Source organism: Oncorhynchus masou, chromosome 20 (assembly GCF_036934945.1).
Source record: "Oncorhynchus masou masou isolate Uvic2021 chromosome 20, UVic_Omas_1.1, whole genome shotgun sequence".
NCBI classification, from domain to species: domain Eukaryota; kingdom Metazoa; phylum Chordata; class Actinopteri; order Salmoniformes; family Salmonidae; genus Oncorhynchus; species Oncorhynchus masou.
In genome coordinates this window covers 32,064,325-32,075,169 of record NC_088231.1, presented here as the reverse complement: position 1 = coordinate 32,075,169, position 10,845 = coordinate 32,064,325, and the positions used below count along the sequence as shown (strand labels likewise).

At 49.5% G+C, this 10,845-nt stretch overlaps 1 protein-coding gene across 1 annotated transcript in view; it reads left to right on the top strand.

Annotated features, from left to right (window-relative positions):
* LOC135507266 (2-hydroxyacylsphingosine 1-beta-galactosyltransferase-like) overlaps nucleotides 1-9,750 on the top strand; it is a 148,671-nt gene extending 138,921 nt beyond the window's left edge. Inside the window, 2 exon segments of the mRNA XM_064926867.1 lie at nucleotides 4,372-4,591; nucleotides 5,363-9,750. Coding sequence (XP_064782939.1) covers nucleotides 4,372-4,591; nucleotides 5,363-5,753 — 611 coding nt within the window. The 3' untranslated portion in view covers nucleotides 5,754-9,750.
* The last annotated feature ends 1,095 nt before the right edge of the window (nucleotides 9,751-10,845 follow it).

Below are 10,845 nucleotides of genomic sequence, written 5' to 3'. Positions count from 1 at the left end.
GACAACACTGTTAGGACCAGGGTCCTATAGGACAACATTGTTAGGACCAGGGTCCTATAAGACAGCACTGTTAGGACCAGGGTCCTATAGTACAACACTGTTAGGACCAGGGTCCTATAAGACAACACTGTTAGGACCAGGGTCCAATAAGACAACACTGTTAGGACCAGGGTCCTATAGGACAACATTGTTAGGACCAGGGTCCTTTAGGACAACACTGTTAGGACCAGGGTCCTATAGGACAACACTGTTAGGACCAGGGTCCTTTAGGACAACACTGTTAGGACCAGGGTCCATATCACAACACTGTTAGGACCAGGGTCCTATAGGACAACACTGTTAGGACCAGGGTCCTATAGGACAACACTGTTAGGACCAGGGTCCTATAGTACAACACTGTTAGGACCAGGGTCCAATAAGACAACACTGTTAGGACCAGGGTCCAATAAGACAACACTGTTAGGACCAGGGTCCTATAGGACAACACTGTTAGGACCAGGGTCCAATAAGACAACACTGTTAGGACCAGGGTCCAATAAGACAACACTGTTAGGACCAGGGTCCTATAGGACAACACTGTTAGGACCAGGGTCCTATAGGACAACACTGTTAGGACCAGGGTCCTATAAGACAACACTGTTAGGACCAGGGTCCATATCACAACACTGTTAGGACCAGGGCCCTCTAGGACAACACTGTTAGGACCAGGGCCCTATAGGACAACACTGTTAGGACCAGGGTCCTATAGGACAACACTGTTAGGACCAGGGTCCTATAGGACAACACTGTTAGGACCAGGGTCCAAGACAACACTGTTAGGACCAGGGTCCTGTAGGACAACACTGTTAGGACCAGGGTCCTATAGGACAACACTGTTAGGACCAGGGTCCTATAGTTAGGACCAGGGTCCTATAGGACAACACTGTTAGGACCAGGGTCCAATAAGACAACACTGTTAGGACCAGGGTCCTATAGGACAACACTGTTAGGACCAGGGTCCATATCACAACACTGTTAGGACCAGGGTCCATATCACAACACTGTTAGGACCAGGGTCCTATAGGACAACACTGTTAGGACCAGGGCCCTCTAGGACAACACTGTTAGGACCAGGGTCCATATCACAACACTGTTAGGACCAGGTTCTTATAGGACAACACTGTTAGGACCAGGTTTCTATAGGACAACACTGTTAGGACCAGGGTCTTATAGGACAACACTGTTAGGACCAGGGTCCTATAGGACAACACTGTTAGGACCAGGGTCCATATCACAACACTGTTAGGACCAGGGTCCAATAAGACAACACTGTTAGGACCAGGGTCCTATAGGACAACACTGTTAGGACCAGGGTCCATATCACAACACTGTTAGGACCAGGGTCCTATAGGACAACACTGTTAGGACCAGGGTCCTATAGGACAACATTGTTAGGACCAGGGTCCTATAAGACAGCACTGTTAGGACCAGGGTCCTATAGTACAACACTGTTAGGACCAGGGTCCTATGAGACAACACTGTTAGGACCAGGGTCCAATAAGACAACACTGTTAGGACCAGGGTCCTATAGGACAACATTGTTAGGACCAGGGTCCTTTAGGACAACACTGTTAGGACCAGGGTCCTTTAGGACAACACTGTTAGGACCAGGGTCCATATCACAACACTGTTAGGACCAGGGTCCTATAGGACAACACTGTTAGGACCAGGGTCCTATAGGACAACACTGTTAGGACCAGGGTCCATATCACAACACTGTTAGGACCAGGGTCCAATAAGACAACACTGTTAGGACCAGGGTCCATATCACAACACTGTTAGGACCAGGGCCCTCTAGGACAACACCATTAGGACCAGGGTCCTATAGGACAACACTGTTAGGACCAGGGTCCAATAAGACAACACGGTTAGGACCAGGGTCCTATAGGACCACACTGTTAGGACCAGGGTCCTTTAGGACAACACTGTTAGGACCAGGGTCCTATAGGACAACACTGTTAGGACCAGGGTCCTATAGGACAACATTGTTAGGACCAGGGTCCTATAGGACAACACTGTTAGGACCAGGGCCCTCTAGGACAACACCATTAGGACCAGGGTCCATATCACAACACTGTTAGGACCAGGGTCCTATAGGACAACACTGTTAGGACCAGGGTCCTTTAGGACAACACCATTAGGACCAGGGCCCTATAAGACAACACTGGTAGGACCAGGGTCCTTTAGGACAACACTGTAAGGACCAGGGTCCTTTAGGACAACACTGTTAGGACCAGGGCCCTCTAGGACAACACCATTAGGACCAGGGTCCATATCACAACACTGTTAGGACCAGGGTCCTATAGGACAACACTGTTAGGACCAGGGTCCTTTAGGACAACACCATTAGGTCCAGGGCCCTATAAGACAACACTGTTAGGACCAGGGTCCTATAAGACAACACTGTTAGGACCAGGGTCCTATGGAACAACACTGTTAGGACCAGGGTCCTATAGGACAACACTGTTAGGACCAGGGTCCTATAGGACAACACTGTTAGGACCAGGGTCCTTTAGGACAACACTGTTAGGACCAGGGTCCTATAGGACAACACTGTTAGGACCAGGGTCCTTTAGGACAACACCATTAGGTCCAGGGCCCTATAAGACAACACTGTTAGGACCAGGGTCCTATAAGACAACACTGTTAGGACCAGGGTCCTATAGGACAACACTGTTAGGACCAGGGTCCTTTAGGACAACACTGTTAGGACCAGGGTCCTATAGGACAACACTGTTAGGACCAGGGTCCTATAGGACAACACTGTTAGGACCAGGGTCCTTTAGGACAACACTGTTAGGACCAGGGTCCTATAGGACAACACTGTTAGGACCAGGGTCCTTTAGGACAACACTGTTAGGACCAGGGTCCTTTAGGACAACACTGTTAGGACCAGGGTCCTATAGGACAACACTGTTAGGACCAGGTTTATATAGGACAACACTGTTAGGACCAGGGTCCTTTAGGACAACACTGTTAGGACCAGGGTCCTATAGGGCAACACTGTTAGGACCAGGGTCCTTTAGGACAACACCATTAGGACCAGGGCCCTCTAGGACAGCACTGTTAGGACCAGGGTCCTATAGGACAACACTGTTAGGACCAGGGTCCTATAGGACAACACTGTTAGGACCAAGGTCCTTTAGGAGAACACTTTTCTCCCTCTAGCTGGAACAATAGTCTGCAACACAGGCATGTTTAGTTCCCGACCAACAACACACACCCTAACCCCTCCTCCCTCTCTCCTCCATCTGTCCTCTCTCCTTTCTCCCTCTCCACATCTCTCTACTCTGTCTCTCTTATCCTTGTCTCTCTCCTCCCTCTCTCCTTTCTCCCTAGTCTCTCCTCTCTTCTCCCTCTCTCTCCGTTCTCCCTCTCTCCTCTCTATATCTCTCTACTCCCTCTCTCTCATCCTTGTCTCTTTCTCTCCTCCCTCTCTCCTACCTCTCTCTCTCTCTTTCTCTCTTTCTCTCTCTCTCTCTCTCTCTCTCTCATCCTCTCGCTCTCTCTCTCTCTTTCATTCTTGTCTCTTCTCTCTCCTTCCTGTATCTTTCTCTCTCCTCCCTCTCTCTCCTCTCTCTCTCTCATCCTCGTCTCTCTCTCTCTCTCTCTCTCTCTCTCTCTCTGTCATCCTTGTCTCTTATCTCTCCTCCCTTTCTCTCTCCTCCCTTTCTCTCTCGCTCTCTCTCCTCCCTCTCTCTCATCCTTCTCTCTTTCTCTCTCTCTCTCTCTCATCCTTCTCTCTTTCTCTCTCTCTCTCTCCCCTCCCTCTCTCTCCTCCCTTTCTCTCTCGCTCTCTCTCCTCCCTCTCTCTCATCCTTCTCTCTTTCTCTCTCTCTCTCTCTCTCTCATCCTTCTCTCTTTCTCTCTCTCTCTCTCCCCTCCCTCTCTCTCCTCCCTTTCTCTCTCGCTCTCTCTCATCCTTCTCTCTTTCTCCTCCCTCTCTCTCATCCTTCTCTCTTTCTCTCTCTCTCTCTCCCCTCCCTCTCTCTCCTCCCTCTCTCTCATCCTTGTCTCTTCTCTCTCCCCCCTCTCTCATCCTTCTCTCTTTCTCTCTCTCTCTCTCTCCTCCCTCTCTCTCCTCTCTCTCTCTCATCCTCGTCTCTCTCTCTCTCTCTCTCTCTCTCTCTCTCTGTCATCCTTGTCTCTTATCTCTCCTCCCTTTCTCTCTCCTCCCTTTCTCTCTCGCTCTCTCTCATCCTTCTCTCTCATCCTTCTCTCTTTCTCCTCCCTCTCTCTCATCCTTCTCTCTTTCTCTCTCTCTCTCTCCCTCCCTCTCTCTCCTCCCTTTCTCTCATCCTTGTCTATACTCTGTCCTTCATGTCTCTCCAGGCCATGCCAGAACAGTAGCGTTCCTGTCCCACGGTGGTCTGAACAGTATCTATGAAGCGATGTACCACGGTGTGCCTGTCGTGGGCCTACCTCTGTTTGGGGACCACTACGACACTATGACCCGGGTGGAGGCTAAGGGGATGGGCATCATGGTTCACTGGAAGAGTATGACAGAGGAGGAGCTGTACCAGGCACTGGCCACTGTTATCAACAATAACAAGTACATGAACACACACACACACACACACACCGTGTGGTACTGCAACACACTCAGTTCAGTTCTGGTGTCACTACTGCTATCTGGTGTCTAAGTGTGGTACTGCATCACACTCAGTTCAGTTCTGGCTCACTACTGCACCACACTCAGTTCAGTTCTGGCTCACTACTGCACCACACTCAGTTCAGTTCTGGCTCACTACTGACATCTGGTGTCTCAGTGTGGTACTGCACCACACTCAGTTCAGTTCTGGTGTCACTACTGCTATCTGGCGTCTAAGTGTGGTCACTACTGCCATCTGGTGTCTCAGTGTGGTACTGCATCACACTCAGTTCAGTTCTGGCTCACTACTGACATCTGGTGTCTCAGTGTGGTACTGCACCACACTCAGTTCAGTTCTGGCTCACTACTGACATCTGGTGTCTCAGTGTGGTACTGCACCACACTCAGTTCAGTTCTGGTGTCACTACTGCTATCTGGCGTCTAAGTGTGGTCACTACTGCCATCTGGTGTCTCAGTGTGGTACTGCATCACACTCAGTTCAGTTCTGGCTCACTACTGCACCACACTCAGTTCAGTTCTGGCTCACGACTGTTGTCTGTGGTGTCAGTGTGGTACTGCAACACACTCACTGCACTGAATGCAATTTACATCAACACACACACCCTCTGTTTTTAACTGTGTGTGTGTGTGTGTGTGTGTGTGTGTGTGTGTGTGTGTGTGTGTGTGTGTGTGTGTGTGTGTGTGTGTGTGTGTGTGTGTGTGTGTGTCTAGGTATCGTCAGCGTGCCCAGGTGCTCTCTTCCATCCATAAGGACCAACCAGGTCACCCGGTGACAAGAGCTGTCTATTGGATAAACTACATCCTCCGTCACCATGGCGCCAACCACTTACGATCCTCTGTCTACACTGTCCCCACCTACCAGTACTTCCTATTGGACGTTGTGCTGGTCGTAGGGGCGGGGCTGGCCCTGATTGGCTACCTGTTTTACAGGATAGCAGCGCTACTAAGGTCAAAGGTTAAGGTTCAGGAGCGGGGGGGAGAGGTGACCCACGGTGACGGCAACGACAAGGCAAACGGACATTGCCATAGCAACGGAGCGGTCGCTAATGGGAAGCACAAACGTAACGGAGCGCCGGTGAAGAACGACAAGAAGCAGAAGTAAAGGGGGCGGAGACTCTGTTCTGGGGTCAGAGGTCGGAGAGGAAGCTGATCCTACTGTAGAGATTTAGGGTTTAGGGGAGAACAGAACACTCCTCGTTCTGGGAGACTGCAGAAAGACAGGGATGAGATGTGTGCGTGTGTGTGTGTTTGTGTGTGGTTCGTTTCGTGGGGAGGGAGGAGGGTTTACAACCAATGCTTACAAAACAACAACAATCACCAAGGAGCTGGAAAGTCCAAAAGTCCCCTCCCTCTCCCCCTCCTCTCTTTCTTCCTCTCTCTCTCTCTCCTCTCCTCCTCTCTCTCTCTCTCTCTCTCTCTCTCTCCCCCTCTCTCCTCTCCTCCCCTCTCTCTCTCTCCTCTCCTCTCTCTTTCTCTCCCCTCTCTCCTCTCTCTCTCTCTCCCCTCTCTCCTCTCCCCCTCTCTCTCTCTCCTCTCCTCTCTCTCCCTCTCCCCTCTCCCCTCTCTCCCTCCTCTCTTTCTTCCTCTCTGTCTCCCCTCCTTCCTCTCCTCCCCTCTCTCCTCCCCTCTCTCCCCCTCTCTCCTCTCCTCCCCTCTCTCCTCTCCTCTCTCTCTCCCCCTCTCTCCTCTCCTCTCTTTTTCTCTATCTGTCTCTCTCTCTCCCTCTCTCTCCTCTCCTCCTCTCTTTTTTCCTCTCTGTCTCCTCTCCTCCCCTCTCTGCTCTCCTCCTCTCTTTCTCTCTGTCTCTCTCTCCTCTCCTCCTCTCTCTCTCTCTCTCCCCCCTCTCCTCTCCTCTTCTCTCTCTCCCCCTCTCTCTCTCTCCTCTCCCTCCTCTCTCTCTCCCCCTCTCTCCTCTCCTCCCCTCCCCTCTCTCCCTCCTCTCTTTCTTCCTCTCTGTCTCCCCTTCTTCCTCTCCTCCCCTCTCTCCCCCCCTCCCTCCTCTCCTCCTCTCCTCTCTCGTCTCATCTCTGGAATGGAAGGATGAAGAAGAGGGTCTCTGAACAACACCAACTATGTTAAACTATGTGTTTTTGAAGGAGTTTTTGAAGGAGAATCGCTGCTCACCAAGCGACTGTGGTTAAACATGTATTTATTATGTATAACAACAACACGCTAAGCCATTCTTTAATCAGATTATATTTTATTTATTTTATTTCACTCATCAATCAGTTAAACTGCAGTGTACAGTACATCCTAACAGGGTTTGAACGATACCAGATGTTATGTTGGTAAGATATACAGTATAATTAGATATAATATCTGTCTCTCTGTCTGTCTGCTTCCCTCATTCCCTCTATACTGTCCCTAATAGCCCCAAACCCTTATTCCCTCTATACTGTCCCTAATGGCCCCAAACCCTCATTCCCTCTATACTGTCCCTAATGGCCCCAAACCCTCATTCCCTCTACACTGCCCCTAATGGCCCCCTATTCATCCCCTCATTCCCTCTATACTGTCCCTAATGGCCCCAAACCCTCATACCCTCTATACTGTCCCTAATGGCCACAAACCCTCATTCCCTCTATACTGTCCCTAATGGCCCCAAACCCTCATTCCCTCTTTACTGTCCCTAATGGCCCCAAACCCTCATTCCCTCTATACTGTCCCTAATGGCCCCAAACCCTCATTCCCTCTATACTGTCCCTAATGGCCCCAAACCCTCATTCCCTCTACACTGTCCCCAATGGCCCCAAACCCTCATTCCCTCTAGACTGTCCCGAATGGCCCCCTTTTCCTCCCCTCATTCCCTCTATACTGTCCCTAATGACCCCAAACCCTCATTCCCTCTATACTGTCCCTAATGGCCCCAAACCCTCATTCCCTCTATACTGTCCCTAATGGCTCCAAACCCTCATTCCCTCTATACTGTCCCTAATGGCCCCAAACCCTCATTCCCTCTACACTGTCCCGAATGGCCCCCTTTTCCTCCCCTCATTCCCTCTACACTGTCCCTAATGGCCCCCTATTCCTCCCCTCATTCCCTCTACACTGTCCCTAATGGCCCCAAACCCTCATTCCCTCTATACTGTCCCTAATGACCCCAAACCCTCATTCCCTCTATACTGTCCTTAATGCCCCCAAATCCTCATTCCCTCTATACTGTCCCTAATGGCCCCAAACCCTCATTCCCTCTATACTGTCCCTAATGACCCCAAACCCTCATTCCCTCTAGACTGTCCCTAATGGCCCCAAACCCTCATTCCCTCTATACTGTCCCTAATGGCCCCAAACCCTCATTCCCTCTGTACTGTCCCTAATGGCCCCAAACCCTCATTCCTTTTAGACTGTCCCTAATATTTTAATAGGGGCCATTAGAGAGGCAGATCTATATTTTAACATAGGAAATAGGGGCCATTAGAGATAGGGGCCATTATATTTTAATAACTTGTTATAATGAACAGTAGGTGATTGGTTGAAGCAGAGCAAAGCAACCTGTTCGTTTGTTGTCATAGTAACCAGCGTCTATTTTGACGACTGTATTCTGAGGGTTTGACGACCTGTTGGAGACTGTTTCCCAAGTTGTTGGTTCACACCAGGTCACACACCGACAAAACAGATCACACTGGATCAAACTAGATTGTACTGGATCATACCGGATCAAACCGGATCACACCAGATCATACCGGATCAAACCGGATCACACTGGATCACACTGGATCGTACTGGATCATACTGGATCACACCAGATCATACCGGATCACACCGGATCGTACCGGATCATACCGGATAATTCGGATCATACCGGGTTCTAGAGCAAGCTGTATTAATAAACCGACTTGACTGACAATTCTCTAACCAATCAGAGGAGAGGAAGAGGCGGGACAATAACCAACCAGGACATTGATGTCCTTTAGAAAATTAAAAGTTTCCAGAAGAAACTCTAGGGTATTTTGTCCCAAATGGCACCCTATTCCCTATAGGGCTGTAGTCAAACGTAGTACACTATATAGGGAATAAGGTTTTCATTTAGGATGCGACCCTAGAGGTCTTTGACAGTGGTCGTCCCCTCTCTATGAGCGCTGTGTGTGTCTGCCTCGCCTTGGAATAAGACTGGCATACTTGAAACATCTTCATCATCTTCATCATCTTCATCATCAGCAGCAGTAGAGCCAGGGGCAGGCAGCCAGGTCACAGACCATGACTAGAGAATGGAGACAAGGGAAAAAAATGTTTTTGTGAATTCATCTCTTTACTTTTTGTAATGATTTCATTATTAATGATGTCTGTCTATCTCCTTCCTCTGTCTCTCTCTCCTTCCTCTGTCTCTCTCTCCTTCCTCTGTCTCTGTCTCTCTCTCCTTCCTCTGTCTCTCTCTCTGTCTCTCTCTCTCTCTCTCTGTCTCTCTCTCTCTCTCTCTCTCTCTCTCTCTCTCTCGGTCTCTCTCTCTCTCTCTGTCTCTCTCTCCTTTCTCTGTCTCTCTCTCCTTCCTCTGTCTCTCTCTCCTTCCTCTGTCTCTCTCTCTGTCTCTCTCTCTCTCTGTCTCTCTCTCTCTCTCTCTCTCTGTCTCTCTCTCCTTCCTCTCTCTCTCTCTTTCTCTCTCTCTTTCTCTGTCTCTCTCTCTCTGTATCTGTCTATCTCTGTCTCTCTCTCTCTGTCTCTCTCTGTCTCTCTCTGTCTGTCTGTCTGTCTGTCTGTCTGTCTGTCTGTCTGTCTGCCTGGCTGGCTCTCTCTCTCTGTCTCTCTCTGTCTCTCTCTCTCGGTCTCTCTGTCTCTCTCTCCATACTCTGTCTGTCTGTCTGTCTGTCTGTCTGTCTGTCTGTCTGTCTGTCTGTCTGTCTGTCTGTCTGTCTGTCTGTCTGTCTGTCTGTCTGTCTGTCTGTCTCCCTTTCTCTCTCTGTCAGGTTGTAGCTAAAGGTTCAGTAATGACTTCACTAGAGTCCACCTGACCTGGTATAATGTGTTTTAATATTAGAATATTTAAATCTTTACATTTATTTTTGACACTGATTTTAAATTAACTTGTCTGTCAGGGTGTGAAACCATGTTGTAAATATAAACATGTAAACAAACAACAGCTAAATAAACATTTGTTTGCAGCATTTGAATAGTTGTGTGTGGTTGCTGAGTAAGGAACTGAAAGAGCCTCACAGACACACCTAGATTGGCTGATATCACTACAGACCTCTGGGTGGGTCCTAGTCTGGTTGATATCACTACAGACTCTGGGTGGGTCCTAGTCTGGCTGATATCACTACAGACTCTGGGTGGGTCCTAGTCTGGCTGATATCACTACAGACTCTGGGTGGATCCTAGACTAGCTGATATCACTACAGACTCTGGGTGGGTCCTAGACTAGCTGATATCACTACAGACTCTGGGTGGGTCCTAGACTGGCTGATATCACTACAGACTCTGGGTGGGTCCTAGACTGACTGATATCACTACAGACTCTGGGTGGGTCCTAGACTGGCTAATATCACTACAGACTCTGGGTGGGTCCTAGACTGGCTGATATCACTACAGACTCTGGGTGGGTCCTAGACTGGCTGATATCACTACAGACTCTGGGTGGGTCCTAGACTGGCTGATATCACTACAGACTCTGGGTGGGTCCTAGACTGGCTGATATCACTACAGACTCTGGGTGGGTCCTAGACTGGCTGATATCACTACATACTCTGAGTGGGTCCTAGACTGGCTGATATCACTACAGACTCTGGGTGGGTCCTAGACTGGCTGATATACTACAGACTCTGGGTGGGTCCTAGACTGGCTGATATCACTACAGACTCTGGGTGGGTCCTAGACTGGCTGATATCACTACAGACTCTGGGTGGGTCCTAGACTGGCTGATATCACTACAGACTCTGGGTGGGTCCTAGACTGCCTGATATCACTACAGACTCTGGGTGGGTCCTAGACTGGCTGATATCACTACAGACTCTGGGTCGGTAAGGGTTAACACCACCTAGACTGGCTGATATCACTACAGACTCTGGGTGGGTCCTAGACTGGCTGATATCACTACAGTCTCTGGGTGGGTAAGGATTAACACCACCAAGACTGGCTGATATCACTACAGACTCTGGGTGGGTCCGAGAATTGCTGATATCACTACAGACTCTGGGTGGGTAAGGGTTAACACCACATAGACTGGCTGATTTCACTACAGACTCTGGGTGGGTAAGGGTTAA